General features: G+C 34.4%; 1 protein-coding gene across 2 annotated transcripts in view; it reads right to left on the bottom strand.

Annotated features, from left to right (window-relative positions):
* Positions 1-297: 297 nt before the first annotated feature.
* The window catches only part of LOC135201666 (6-phosphofructo-2-kinase/fructose-2,6-bisphosphatase 1-like), a 229,128-nt gene continuing 212,696 nt past the window's right edge, over positions 298-16,729 (bottom strand). The window contains exon 11 of one of the 2 annotated variants that reach the window (XM_064230779.1): positions 298-977. In XM_064230779.1, coding sequence (XP_064086849.1) covers positions 918-977 — 60 coding nt within the window. In that variant the 3' untranslated portion in view covers positions 298-917. Of the gene's footprint in view, positions 978-14,381; positions 14,660-16,729 lie in introns of those variants that run through there. The other variant, XM_064230780.1, reaches the window with a different exon arrangement.

The following is a 16,729-nucleotide window of genomic DNA, read 5'->3' as shown; positions in this document are numbered from 1 at the left end:
ACTTTGAAAAATATTTTTATACTAAGCCAAACCATAGTGAACACTGAAACATTTGTTTAGTACATCAACATTTCCCTGAAAAACAAACTATGCTATGAGTTTTCCTACTGAAGCTACAAACAACTTCATATCTATTATACGTTGATAAAGTTCTCAAACACTATATTTTATGCTTATATTATATTCAAAAACTAAAGTGCATACAAAAATTTCTTGACTAAAGTAGTTTAGAATAACCTCACACATTGCGAAAATTGCAAAGAATAGCTTTGAAAATGTGACCCAAATTGTAATAGAAAGTTGATAAAGAAAATGTTTCGGTATAAATGATGATCTCCAGGGAGTTCACAATGAAGAGCATTAAATTTGAGCAAAATATTCATCTTTCAATTTCACTGAAGACCAAACATCATGATAATGTTTTGTGACCATTTCTTTTATAATTTGGGCCACTGACAGAAATGAAAGAATAGCCACCTGTTAAAACTAGCACCAATTCAAATGTGTACATTAATGTTGACATAATTAACAGTGATGAATTTTGTAATTCGTCATTCTGAGTAAGCGACAATCAGTAGCTACATCTCATTTTTAAACGGTAGTTTCAGTTGTGTCATTCTAGTGTATGCTTATATCTTAACAAACAAGATTCTATCACAAATGAGGAACATATCCTTATGTCATGGTACACTGTGTGGAGCAATCATCAAACAAATCTCACTGACAAATAAAAGCTGACGCTATCAAAAATACTTTTTTTTTAAATTGTGCTGCATAATGTTTGTTGGTGTGTATCATTAGATAAGATAACAGCCTCCACAAATATGGTTGGGAACAATTTGCCTTTTAGCATCCGCCAAAGACAAGGTGACCTGTGGTTGAAGCTGCCGTTTTGGATGAAAGGCGAGATGACACCTTCAGTAGTGCGTTGGGACGGTAATTAGGGCATCAGTGGCTTTCCTTCCAATAGTGCAATCCTGTGGAAAAAATGCATTACCAGCCCATCATATTGGCTGCTACAGCACAGATATAACATGAAATTGCATAATCTTTGAATGACCCTTAGATTTTTTATTCTTTTTGAACACTTATTTCTCTTTTTATCCAGTTGTCTCTACAAAGGGCCACCTCTTACAAGCTGTATGATAACTGAAACTATTAAGCACATAAGGCTCGAGTGCTTGTAAACTCATCGCTAATCACTTCAGCTGTGGAGTGTAGATTTTAACAACAGTTTTGCACTTCCTTAGTTCTTATTATCTTTCACAAAACTCCTCCTACCTAAATTCCTTGTATTTCCTAGCTTTAAATGCCATTTCCATCATATAAAAAAAATATCCATAGAGATTTTCTTGGATTAAAATTTTCCTTTATGTAAATCCAACTTATGTTGATAGTTAACAAATTCTTGCATTTGTTCTGGTAAACAGTTTGTCCTATATCTCTATGATGTTTCAACTCTTCACTCATTCTCTCAGCCTAAGGCCCCAATGGCATTAGTACCTACTGGAAAGTCAACCACACCATTCTATCACACTAACGCTAAACTTATCGTCATTCAGAGTTCTCTCTCCTTGCCTATAATACCGTTGCAATCCCTTCACTCGCTTTTTTTTTAATCTTGCAACCTGAACACTGTAGTATTGTCTGCATTCGTGTTATAACAGTATTACCATCATAAATTACCATAGTATGCGAAACTTCATCATATGAAAATATGGTCAACGCTGAAATAAAAAAGAATGCCCCTAAATTCTGTTATGTCGCTACAGAACTAAGTATAAACAAATTCACTTCATAACAGTCATTATCTATGTAAATAGAAAATAAATGTCAAATATCAGCCTAAGAAATCATACAAAGTAGAGATGTGTAGCATTAAGTTATATTGATATTTCACTAATCCTTTTTAGATGGCACTGAACTTAATACTGTATTTAGAATAGGAAGATTACCTTGGCACCAAGTTCTTTATTTCCTTCATAGTGAATGGGTGTCAAATCTTATAGTTAAGTTCACAGAAATTGGGAGCATTATAGGGACCGCCTTTTAATGCTCTTATTTCCTTTTCTGCGCTGACCTGATTTCCCTATGGGTCCATCGGTTTGTACCATTTAGATTTCCAACCATTTTGATCTAACAAAGTGTATGCATCATAGCATATTTTTTTTTACTTTTCATCCTCTAACAAATTACAATGAATTCTAAACCGATACTTACTGCTAAATTCATGTAAAATTGATGAAAGAGGTATTTGATATGATTTCCAGATAAATTTCATGGGAGCACCAATTTTCAAATCATACATACATATATATATATATATTATAATATTATATAATATATATATATATATTATATTTATTAATATATATATATATATATATATCTATATATATATATATATATATATATATATATATATATTATATATATATATATATATTATATTACAATATATATAGATATATAGGATATATATAGATATATATATATATATATATGATAATTATATATATCTATATATATATATTATATATATATATATATATATAGATAATATATATATATATTATATATAGTATATATATATATATATATATTATAACATATTTATATAATCTATGTGTAATACTGAATCATGAAAGTTTAGAACGTGATAAATCCATAAATAAAGGTATAAGCCACGAAGGAAAGATAAACAACGGAGTTTCTGCAAGATCTTTCGACTCAACGTCCTTTACTTAGCAGACAAACTGACTTAAATGAAAAATTGAGAGTACAGGAAAGGTCGTATAACTGACAGATAGGGATTATAAGGAGATTAGTACCTAGAATCCAACACACCTGGAGAATGAGTAACCTTTCCAAATAAGCATAAACATGGATACAATTTAAGAACAAAAACATTAGTCCAACTGCTCAGACACAGGGAAGAGACAATTAAAGGATTATACAGGGCGACAGCTGATCACATTCAGATCTTTGGTAAACAAAAACTTATTCACAAAACATATTAAACATGCATATACAAAGAAAATATCTCTTAGGCAACTAATTTTTATCTAAGCCTGTAATTATATCTTTGAGGTCATTCTTAAACACGTTACAAATACAAGGGTCCAAATGAAACAGGCCACAACTAATATTTAAATTACAATAGGAAATAAGTTGTATTATGGCAGAAGATTTCGTGATAAGACATATTTTGATCTTGCAATTACTGAACTACCAATCCAATTTATCCGGTGGTTTTTTTGACTTAAATGGATGAATATTGCATTAGGTGTTTGCCCAGTTTTGACAGAATATTTATGCGGTTTTAATTTTACTTCTAAGTCCTTGCTCGACTGTCAGAGATAAAAGGAGGGGGAGTCCATACATGGAATTTTATATATGTTGTTGTTGCTTTCCCTGGGGCCATTTTTTATTAACATTCCTGTTGGTGTGTTATTAAAGGAAAAAACAAGGTTGAACTGAAAGGCTTTTAACAATGATTTAATGGTTTCAAATCCGTTAAAATAAGGATAACTGAGAATGTTCTTAAAATTTTCTTTCTCCGTGTTACTTACACTAAAACTTTTTGAAGGCTTTATTACAGCAAATATCTAATATATGTGAAGGATAACATAAATCTTCCCCTATTTTTCTTATGTACTCAATTGATCCAAATATTGGGGACTGACAATGCGCAATGCTCGTAAAAACATAAAATAGAAATGAACATAAGTTAAGTTGTTGGTTGGTTTCCTATAAATAGAGAATTTACATTGAAATGGTTCTCTATGTATCAAAACATCTAAAAAAGGGAGCCTATTGCCTTTTTCCAATTCTAGAGTAAACTTAATCGATGGTACCTGGTTATTTAATTTAGAGAGTAAAACATTTACATCAATACCAGCAGGCAGAACAGCTAAAATACATCAACATATCTATACCACTTTACAGGAATATAAATGATATTAGGTAATAAGCATTTTTCAAAGAATTCCATGTACAAGTCTTAGAGGAGTGGTGATAAATGGTTGCCCATTGCCATGCCAAATATTTGTTGATAAAATTCACCATTGACTATAATTTTACAATCACAAATGCACAACCCAATGAGTGAAATAATGTGACTTACAGGCAGAGGTAATATATGCTGAGTTAGTTCATTACTAAGATATTCTAAAATAGAGTCTAAAGGGACTTTAGTAAAAAGAGAACATACATCAAAACTAACGAATCTATCAGTGGGGCAAAGGGTAATTTTGTTTAATTTATCAACTAAATCTAGAGAATTATATATATGAGAATCGGAGATGGTTCCAAGTAACGGGGACAAGATCTTAGTGATATATTTCGAAAGTTTATATGAAATTGAGACAACAGTTTTGATAATAGGCAGCATAGGGTTATTTTCTTTGTGCGTTTTGACTAATCCGTACAGGTAGGGTAGTGAAGGAAATTTTACTGACAATTTGCCTAGTAGTTCTGTTTTATCTTTAAGGATTTTTTTTCACTGTGCTATTAAAGTTTTTTATGACTTGATCAAGGGGATTTTTTGTTAGTTTTTTTATAAGTCACATCATCATCCAGTTGGGCTTGCATAAAAAAAGACAATACTATCCACTTTACAAAAGCTGATAAGTCAAATAGTATAGTAATTTTAGAAAAAGCTGACTACATATCACGTATGCAAGCCCTACTGGATGATGATGTGACTTATAAAAAAAACTAAAAAAAAAAATCCCCTTGATCAAGTCATAAAAAACTTTAAAAGCACAGTGAAAAAAATCTTAAAGATAAAACAGAACTACTAGGCAAATTGTCAGTAAAATTTCCTTCGCTACCTTACCTGTACGGATTAGTCAAAAAGCACAAAGAAAATAACCCTATGCGACCTATTATCAATACTATTGGCTCAATTTCATATAAACTTTCGAAATATATCACTAAGATCTTGTCCCCGTTACTTGGAACCATCTCCGATTCTCATATATAATTCTCTAGATTTAGTAGATATATTAGACAAAATTACTTTTTGCCCCACTGATAGATTCGTTAGTTTTGATGTATGTTCTCTGTTTACTAAAGTCCCTTTAGACTCTATTTTAGAATATCTTAGTAATGAACTAACTCAGCATGAATTACCTCTACCTGTAAGTCACATTATTTCACTCATCAGATTGTGCATTTGTGATTGTAAGATTATAGTCAATGGTGAATTTTATCAACAAATTTTTGGCATGGCAATGGACAACCCTTTATACCACTGCTCTCAAACTTGTACATGGAATTTTTTGAAAAATGCTTATTACCTAATATCATTTATATTCCTGTAAAGTGGTATAGATATGTTGATGATATTTTAGCTGTTCTGCCTGCTTGTATTTATGTAAATGATTTACTTTCTAAATTAAATAACCAGGTGCCATCGATTACGTTTACTCTAGAATTAAAAAAAGATAATTGCCTCCCTTTCTTAGATGTTTTGATACATAGAGAACCATATCAAAGTAAATTCAGGAAACCAGCCAACCACTTACGTTCATTTCTATTCAGGCCACCGTCTTACCATCAAAATTTAAATTTTTTCATCTATGTTTTTATGAGCATTGCGCATTGTCAGTCCCCAATATTTGGATCAAGAAATTGAATACATAAGAAAAATAGGGAAAGATTTATGTTATCCCTCACATATATTAGATATTTGCTATAATAAAGCCCACAAAAAGTTTTATTATAGTGTAAGTCACACGGAGAAAGAAAATTCTAAGAACATTCTCAGTTAGCCTTATTTTAACGGATTTGAAACCATTATATCATTGTTAAAAGCCTTTAAGATCAACCCTGTTTTTTCCTTTAATAACACACTAACAGGAATTTTAATAAAAAATGGCCCCAGGGAAAGTTTGTTTGTATAGTGTTTGTATGTTGCATGGAACCAATGGTTATTCAGCAACTGGACCAACGGCTTTACACGACTTCCGAACCATGTCGAGAGTGAACTTCTATCACCAAAAATACACCTCTCTCACTCCTCAATGGAATGGCCGAGAATCGAACTCCCGATCACTGAGGTGGGACGCCAACACCATACCAACCACGCCACTGAGGCGCTGGCCCCAGGGAAAGCAGCAACAACAACAACATACATAAAATTCTATGTATGAACTCCCCCTCCTTTTATCTCAGACAGTCGAGCAAGGGCTTAGAAGGTAAAATTAAAGCAGCATAAATATTCTGTCAAAACTGGGCAAACATCTAACACAATATTCATTCAAGTGAAAACAACCACCGGATAAATTGGATTGGTAGTTCAGTAATTGCAAGATCAAAATATGTATTATCACGAAATCTTTTAGAATCTGCCATAATACAACTTATTTCCCATTGTAATTTTAATATTAGTCGTGTCCTGTTTCATTTAGACCCTTGTATTTGTAACACGTTTAAGAATGACCTCAAAGATATAAGTAAAGACTTAAATAAAAATTAGTTGCCTTTAGAGATATTTTCTTTGTATATGCATGTTTAATATGTTTTGTGAATAAGTTTTTGTTTACAAAAGATCTGAATGTGGTCAGCTGTATAATCCTTTAATTGTCTTGTCCCTGTGTCTGAGCAGTTGGACTAATGTTTTTGTTCTTAAATTGTATCCATGTTTATGCTTATTTGGAAAGGTTACTCATTATCCAGGTGTGTTGGATTCTAGGTACTAATCTCCTTATAATCCCTCTGTCAGTTATACGACCTTTCCTGTACTCTCAATTTTTTCATGTAAGTCAGTTTGTCTGCTAAGTAAAGGACGTTGAGTCGAAAGATCTTGCAGAAACTCCGTTGTTTATCTTTCCTTCGTGGCTTATACCTTTATTTATATATACTATGCTTATATATATACTATATGTGTATATATACACATAATCCACAGTTATTGGCGATCCGGGTTTATGGCACTTGTTTAGCAACAACAATAGCTGGATATTCGGCACCAATCTCCCTGTTATTGGCGCTGATAACTGGGGATTGGCACTGTTATCCGAGATTTTCAGTTATCATCATGCTGTCACGAAAGGAACCCCCGCAGATAACCAAGGACTGCTTGTATGTATGTATGTATGTATGTATGTATCTATGTATGTATGTATGTATATATTATATATATATATATATATATATATATATATATATATATATATATACAAACATTATATATGCTGTGTTTGTGTGTGTATATATATATATATATATTATATATATATAATATATATATATATATATATATATATATATATTATATACACAAAAATATATATATATATATATATATATATATATATATTATATATATATATATATATATATATATTTATTATAATATGTATATATATATATATATATATATCTATATATAGATATATATATATATATATATATATATATATATATATTATACTATACAAATATATAAAGAGAGAGAGAGAGGAATAATGCATGCATTTTATTTAGAATTCAGGAGTTGATATCAGAAGTATTTACTCTCCTTTGCATTACTGTAAGCTGTAATGGTTGATAACCCATAACATTCTGGGATGTGTATCACCATAATGTTAAGAGCTTGAAATATATTCAAACAGAAGAATGGCGATGACAAGTTTATGAAAGGGACAGATACAATAGTTATACGTTACTTTAAAATTATCTGTTTAAAGAAAAACTAAATATTCGCTAGAACTGTCATTCAAATTATCAATTCACACTACTAGCACAAACTACATGGAGATGCTGCCATATTCCTTCTTGTTAGTCATTTGTCTATTGCTGATATATTTTCAATGTGTTTTTTATACATAAGAGTTTTTGTGGCCCGTTTGCTTGGGTAGTTCTGTATCTTTAACTGGACTAGGAAACCGTTGCCCTTGTGCATGTTAAAAGTTTCAATGTGAAACTGATGAAGTTATGTACTACATAATATTAATACGGCATCTTACTGCAAAAACAAAAAACAAAAATCTTAAACTGTTATATATTTTATTTGCAAGTAATAGAGTATCTTACTAGTTTGGCATGAAAGAGATAGAGGATGGGTTACTTTTGTAAAATCTAGCGGAAAAAGCTAGCTTTACACGAAGTTTATTTCTGTTGTACAATAGTATAATATATTTTCTTCAGCATACCATTCAGTATTTAAGTAGAAATTTTGAAATGGACAGCAATCGCCTCCTGTTCTATCAGGAAATCCGAATCCATTCTAATCATCATTAAGATTAATATTTTTCTGTTCTCACAATTTTATTATTATTCCTATAATAGAGTTTTCCCCATTTTTTATACTTCTCATTTATGTAATTATCTACATCTTCAATGTTATTATTTTGTCATTAGTTTCCTTGGGGTGGGGGCACGTGACCTGGTGGCACCAGCGGGTCCAGAGACATAATTGTGTCGTTGTTACAGGTTACCAGGAGTGCCACGGATAATGGTGCCTACGTGACTGTCCATCGAAGAAGCACATTTTAAACAACAAACCTAAAAAAAAAAAAAAATCATGTGTGTCGATCAGTTGACCTAATCTGTTCTTGAACTGACCAGTAATGCTGCTGTTCAAAACACTAGCTGGTCATCTGTTCCAAAAAGAGGTTATTTTATATGTGAAGACGTTCCCTCACTGGCAGGCATTCAATCTTTTCAGCTTGTTGACATCCACTGGATCTAGTTTGGTGCATCATTTTAGCTACCACTGAGACTTCTTAATCAATGCATTTCTAGAAAGTTCATTTTGAGGCAAGTGCTACTGCTCCGCAAGCTTTACCATTTCCGCAATGGCTCTTTGGTACTTTTTTCCCTGAGGGATAATGCCATCTCATTATTCGTGATAAACTGAACAACTGTTCCCTAATAACAAAATATGCCAAATCATCACTCTTAAGCCTTCAGCCATTTCAATCCACCCACTGAAATATATCTGTAGACTAGTTATCAACTGATTTGCAGTTTTGCCTGATTTTTTCTAGTCTTCCTGAATCTCCTCCTAAATCCCTCCTTAGTCATTTTATATCTCTAAGTTATCTTCACTCAGGCTTTATCAGAAGGCGCACTAGAAAAAAACTGACAAGCTTGTATTGCACTCTATTCATATCACACAAATGAACATTGGGCTTTAAATAATTACGCTTTATCTCACCAGTATAGACCAGGCTACACAGACCTATGCCCATTCAAACATTATTCCAAGTACAGTTTAAGTGCATTTCAAAATCTATCCGCATACATATACTGGAAAAAGGACCTTTAATGATGCTGTCGCCAAAGGATTGGATCCGTTTTTCCAGACAGCATCTTCCACAACACTCAGGATTTGCAAGCAGAAGTGGGAAGCAAGCAGCAGAGTTTGTGATTCTCATTTTTCTGTAAATATGTTCAAGAAAAACTTTTCATTCAGTTTGACTGCACAGGCAGTGTTGCAAATATTAAAAGGACTCTCTTTTTGAGGCTAAAAAATAAAATTTGGACAAATTGACCAACATAGAATCCTCGAGTAACATGGGCCATGCAAAAGTTCCCTCTGCCTCTTTCTGCCAGTGTACGCGTATCCCAAAAGGCTATGTAATCATAGTCTCTCTTACCCAAGACCCCAGTTTTGTTGTAGTCAGTGAAATGTTCACCTCTAATCCTTTTGTATTTTTTTCCATCAGAGGTTTGGCCACGTTGATTTTCAGTCAAATGTAGTCTGATGATTCAGAAGAAAGATTCGTGTGAAATTGTAACTTTTGAGGCCGATGTAGAGATTTTCGAGGGTATTTTAATACGATTTTCTCATGGTCTTTATGTGCACTGCTGGGCCTTATGATCAATCGTTTCAGAGTTTACTTCCTTTGTAAGTATTCAGCTAGTGCGAGTCCACCTTTCAGTTCATGTATTTGTTAAACTTGAATAGTTTAGTTTTATAAAACTGAAAAAGCCCACACTGATCTTGCTGGAGCTTCGCTTAAATGTTTCCTGATTTGCCCTTAAGACCATGTTATAATAGTCCTACACCGTATTGGGACAGATCCACTGTCGCAAAAAGGACGGATCCACCTTTTAGCAATAAACCTTCCACAGCGTCAGGTTATGGCAGGAAAAAAGTAAGCGCAGCTAGACGGTCGGAGTTTCGTATCTGAGAATTTTTTCTATGCAAATATAAATTTGGTAATAGACTAAGCAGAGGGGAAGAGAGGAGTTTAAACCCTTGAAATATTGTTATATTGTATTAAATAGTTGAGAAAATAGCCAATGTATATAGTTTACTAAGAAGGGAGTTGTGTTAGGTGAACTCGTGATTTCACAACAACCATGTAACGATGTCTGTTCTAATACCTACCAAAGTGAACATACGACAAAATGTCAAAAGTGAAATAAATCTTTCTTTTGTAATGATGGAATTAATAAAAATGCATTCTGGCGTTGGGACAAAGTGTGAGCGTAAGCCTGTCTTTCATAGGCTTATGCCCGGGTAGCTTCTTCTCTTCCTCCGTGATGTACGTCCGACAAGGCATTTTTTTTCCAAAAAAGGCCAGTCTCATCACAGTTGAAAACTTGCTGAGAACTGTAACCTTCCTTGATCATCATCTTGTCAAACGTCTTTTTAAAGGCTTCGGCCGCTTTCGTGTCCGAGCTGGCCGCCTCCCCATGCCGCACCACCGAATGGATGCCAGTCCGTTTACGGAATTTCTCGAACCACCCATGCGAAGCCTTGAAGTCTGGGGTTGGCGTTGATGTCCCTTCTCCTCCGTTGTCTTCGGCCTGGGCAATCAAATCGCCGAAAATAGTGCTGGCCTTGTGGCAGATTGCCGTCTCCGTTATCGTATCGCCAGCGATTTCTGTCTTTTATCCAGACAAGAAGAAGCCTTTCCATTTCATCGTGCACGTGGCTCCTCTTGCTGGACAAAATAGTAACGCCCTTGGAAGGTGTAGCTGCTTTGATGGCATCCTTCTGCTTAAGGATGGTGCCTATTGTCGACAGATTTCGGCCGTATTCCTTGGCGATCACACTTAATCACATACCAGCTTCATACTTCTTGATAATCTCCATATTCGTCTCCTAAGAGAGCATCCTCTTCTTTTCGTGAATTTCAAGTTTCTTGGTACCCATGACTACGTATATACTGTACGTAATTATGTTATGTAGTACGTATACGTATGTAGTAAAGTTCTCATACAACACGATAAAGTATACTACAACGAAATCACTAACGAATTTACGTTAATAAACGAAATCGTTAGCACGAACGAAAACCGCGTGCGTATGATACAGATGATGCCGTGCAGTGGCCGAAGAAGCATGCTGCTACGTAGATGCATGATGGGAGGAATGCTGACCAATAAGAGAGAAGGCTCTCATGGCGGTGACTAGCATCAGGAACCAATGGGAGAGCGGGAAGATGGTGGCGAGTCTACTCAGTTGGCGGCACACGAATTTCAAAATTGTTATTGGTGGTCCAGGCAAATCTCGGACTTTACAGCAACAACCTTTCATATCTTGAGCAATTTTCGTATGTAGAGCCGTAAAATTTTTCGTATTTGCTTTCGTATCTCGAGTTTTTCGTAAGTTGAGCCTTTTGTATCTCGAGGTACCGGGCGAATCTCAGACTTTACAGCAACAACCTTGCGTATCTTGAGCAATTTTTGTATGTAGAGCCGTAAAATTTGTCGTATTTGCTTTCGTATCTCAAGTTTTTCGTAAGTTGAGCCTTTCGTATCTCGAGGTACCACTGTATTCAGAATTGAGAACTTACTTTTGCCATCTATAGAATAGGCACACATTTAATTCTAGGATTTTTAATGGCAGGGCCAGGGCCGTTTCTAGGCACAGGCGACACAGGCGGTCGCCTGGGGCGCCATTTGCTTGGGGGGCGCCAAATTGCCAACCAAAATTAATATATAAATAAATGAGAGAAGTATTATTTTTACGTGAATAATTCAAATAAATAAATACAAGTGTAAACACGAAAATAAATGAATAATTGAAGTGTTAATACTTGATGCAACGTTGTTTAATGTTTCGGAAAAGTTGGCGACACTGGATAGGTAGATGTCGTCAGTATCAAAGGAACTTTAAAACTAAGACAGCCGCCTGCTCGCGACGCCACATTAGTTAAGTTCTAAGCATCGTGTTTACTCCAATCTTTACTTCTTTTTTTAAGTCTTCTTAAGTTGTCAACGCAGCTGTCAAGCATTTAAGCTTTTATCAATCATGAAGAGGCAGTCCAAGCTGTCAGGTGCAGCAAACAATAAAAGAAAAAAGGAGGAAGAGGAAAAACGAGCCCAAAGGAGGGGAGAAAATCAAAAGAACATGGCTGCCATATTCCAAGAAAAAAGAAAGTTTATACTGTTTTTGTTGCAAACTCTTTTCCCAGAAAACATTTAAACTAAGCAGAGATGGCTTTAATGACTGGAAAAACTGCAGTGACTCACTCAAAATGCATGAGAACAGTCCAGAACATACAAAGAATATGGGGTCATGGAAAGAACTGGAGAGCCGTATTGAAAAGGGGCAAACAATTGACAAAGTTGAGCTGGCACTAATAAACAATGAACAACGTAGGTGGCGAGAGGTACTTACCAGGTTTGTGGATATAATTCATAGTCTGGCAGAACGAAATCTTCCTCTCAGAGGGTCCACATACACACTTTACCAGCCCAATAATGGGAACTTTCTGAAAGAAGTTGAACTCATGGCTAAGTTTGACCCTGTTCTCAAAGAACATATTGTGAAGGTGCAAGGAGGTGCCAGTCATACATCCTACCTAGGCAATATTATTCAAAATGAGTTTATTGACTGCATCAGTAAGAGGGTTGTGGAGTGCATGGTAACCGAAATTAGACAATCCAAATACTTTTCAATTATTTTAGATTGCACTCCAGATTTAAGTCACAAGGAGCAATTATCTGTGATAATTCGAATAGTTACAGCTGAAGGCACTGCACAAATTAAGGAATATTTTATCGGGTTCCTTGAGGCCGAGCAGACAACAACAAAAAACTTGAAGAGCTTAATATCCCCTTTGAAGACTGCAGAGGACAGTCATATGAAAATGGGGCAAATATGAGAGGAAAAAACAAGGGAGTCCAGGCTAGACTTCTTCAGTTAAACCCCAGGGCTTTATTTGTGCCATGTGGAGCACACACTGTTAATCTGGTTGTGTGATGCAGCAAAGAGCTCCTCAGATGCAAGGTGGTCGACCCTAAAAAAACATGTGGACACAACTTTGAAATCCTGGGCAGACACACGGTGGGAGAGTCGAATCAACAGTGTTGAGGTTGTAAGATTCCAGGCTGCAAAAGTGAGAGATGCTCTTTTAGAGGTGAGAGGAAGCACTGCAGATCCAGCTATTAAAATTGAAGCACAAGCCTTAGCAGAAGAGGTGGGATCATACCGGTTCTCTATTTGTACGGTGGTGTGGTATGATATCCTTTAAAAAGTTCAAACTGTGAATAAACTTCTGCAGTCACAATGCATGCAACTGGATGTAGCTGTTGACATTCTCAAGAAGGCTGAAACCTCCCTTGTTAGCTACAGAGACACTGGGTTTGCTGATGCCCAGACATCTGCCAAAGAGATATGTGAGGAGATGAATGTGGAAGCTGCTCTAAAGCAGAAAAGACTCAGAACTACTAAAAGTCAGTTTTCCTATGAGGCCCCTGATGAACCTATTACCGATGCCTTGAAAAAAATGGAGTTTTCATTTTTCAATGTAGTTGTGGATATGGCCATTGAATCTCTGAGAGAGAGAACTGGAATGATGAGTGATGTTGCAAAGAAATTCAGTGTTCTCATAAACTTCTCTGACCTGACATCTAGTGAGCTAGAAAAGCAGGCAAAAGATTTGTGTAATACACTCACATCTGGGGATCATTCTGATTTAAATTATGATGAACTGATTGTAGAGATGCAGTCATTTCCAAAACAATGCCCAAAACAAAATATGACAACATAGACCTTGTTTTCCTGGAGGAGAAAGGCCTGAAAGAGATCTATCCAAACATGTGGGCATTAAGAATTGCTGTCACTACACCTGTGACTGTGGCATCTGCAGAGAGAAACTTCTCTAAACTTAAGCTCATTAAAACATATTTAAGGTCTACTATGTCACAGGAGTGCCTAAATGGGCTGGCAATAATTAGTATTAATAGAGAAATATCCAAACAGATTTCGTATGATGACACTATAGATGATTTTGCTGCAAGAAAGTCAAGAAGAGTCAGGTTTTAAATATGAAAAATCAGTGAAGAAAACTTGTATATAATAGTTTTAGCATAGCCCTCAACATATATGCATTGAGTTCTATGGTTTTAGATTGGCAAGATTACCTTTTTCAATTTATCTTGGGTAGGATTTGCAATAAAAAAAAGTATAATGGTGTTATTCTATTAAAATTTACAAAAATAGTTTGTATACTTTTGAGTCTATACTTTTCCTTGTTGTGTATACATATACGTGAAGATGATTTATTAATAAAGTATGTTGTTTTGTTGTGGAACTTGGAGGGAAGGGGGGCGCCATAACGAGTTCTTGCCTGGGGCGCCTAATGAACTAGAAACGGCCCTGGGCAGGGCAACCATTTCAGTCTGCAACGACTTCTTGGATACCCTCACCTGTATGCTACTGGTACTTAAGGCCAAACCCCAGGTACTGAGGCGAAAAAAGACATAAGGAGCCATTTCAACAAAAAGTAATTGGATGGGAAGAACTGGTACTATCCCTAGATCTAAACTGCATTATTTTTATACACTGATAAGCCTAACTTTTAATCCATTTCAGGGTTTGAACCCGAGTTCAAAGTCTTCAACTTGGTACAATTTAAAATAGCTACATTTTGTTATCTGGCAATATTTTAAGGAAAACAGTTTTTCATCTCAATTTCTATTTTTCATTCTATTAAGTATTCAGTTTTTATTTTCTATTCACCTGTAAAGAAAAGATATTTTATACAATATAGAGAAAAGATTAAATATTTAAGTTTTTAAACACAAGCAAGCAAATGTGTGGTGAATCTATGCAGTTGTTGGGCAAAGTTGTGAAGAGTTAGCATGCACTGCAATGAAAATATTGCATCTCTATTTTTAATGAAATAGGGAAATGTAAGCACGCCATGTGCATTTCAGCTGAAAAGGAACAGACCATGCTACAAAGTTTTACTTTCTACAGTAAAGCAATAGGTATGCAATATTGCTGAACATCGTTCATGTACGAGCAAGTAGTTGCTTCTCTTCATAAGTCCTTAAAAGGAGAAACTATGAGTGAATTTCATGTATATTTTGCATCAAATAAGAAGTTCACACCATTCACACTTTAAATGATCAGAATGTGAAATAACAAAAAATATTTTAAAGCTACAATAATCACCTTGTCATTCATACTGTAACTTAGTATGAAGACTATATATATTAATAAAGTTCAGTGAGATTAATATTAACGAACCTACTCAGATTTTTCACTATGTAATTTAGATTTTCTAATAATATCTGCATTACCCACCTATAAGAGCACTGGAAATGAACAACTGCTGTCTACAAAGCATCCGTTATTTAGGAGAAAGAGAACACATGTCGTTCCGATTTTTATTCCTCATTCACACTACAACAAGCACATTAGGCTACTTCTCTCTCACACATCAATTTCTAAATTACTTTTTGTGTTTTAATTTTCTTGCTTTTCTGTTTAAAAATTTTTAATAAAAGGTCAACTCTAATTCAGTCAACATTATTTCACTATCAACAATAAAGCATAATATTTTGAGTATATAAGATCAGTTCCTAATGAAGTTACTTAAAATTATCAAATATATTTCTGCTCCCAAAACCTCAGGTGAAAAAATCAAAGCTTTACATGGAAAAAATGTCCCGACCAAAGTGAAAAACCACAATGCAAAATTACAGAGGTGATGTGCTAATTGATCCTACCAAGAAGCGCAAGATTACCTTGCAACGTTTATGTAGCGCAAGATTACCTTGCAACGTTTATGTAAAATCTTTAATTACAGAAACGAAAATGTACGAAAAAGAAATGGCAGTTCCTGTAAAAAAATATTTATGATACACGCATATATATGTCTGTAAGAAAGTACAGTACTGTGCTTGTTACAAAATCATATTATGTTCATTTATGTATCGTACATTATACCTGCAATGTAAATTTTAGTTTTTGTGCAAAACCTTCCTGGTTTTCCATTAAAATTATCTATTGAGGTTAAGGAATGAATTAATTTACCTTTATCTTTCATTTTCAAACAATTAAAGGGTCTACAACATAATATACATATGTATTTTATTAAACAAGTCCTTTTTTGAAAATATAGACCTATGTTGAAATCAACAGTGGTTTATATTATTTCCATCAGAAAACTATTCCATTCAGTTATATGTAAATACAAACCATCTACAGAAGTATACTTAGTAATGTAAATAGAAACTGTTTATAGAGGTATACATACTATCTTTCAAATTATTGCAGATGCATAGCAGTACAAACAAAAACTGTAATTCAGTGAAAATATACTGCAATTTCTCAAAAGCTCTGCTAAGGTGGAAAAGTAAATGCTTGATGGGGAACCAGCCTTGGAGAAGAGGTAGGTAAACAATATCCCGTTCATGAGACGAGAGAAGTATCCATTTGTTGAAGCCCCAAAAAATAATAACCTAAAGTTTTCTCAAAATCAAATAAGTAAATCTGAAAAGGAATTTCAGTTTGATGAAATCAAGA

Source organism: Macrobrachium nipponense, chromosome 28 (genome assembly GCF_015104395.2).
Source record: "Macrobrachium nipponense isolate FS-2020 chromosome 28, ASM1510439v2, whole genome shotgun sequence".
NCBI lineage: Eukaryota > Metazoa > Arthropoda > Malacostraca > Decapoda > Palaemonidae > Macrobrachium > Macrobrachium nipponense.
The sequence above is the reverse complement of the archived record's forward strand: the minus strand, read 5'-3'. Positions and strand labels throughout refer to the sequence as shown.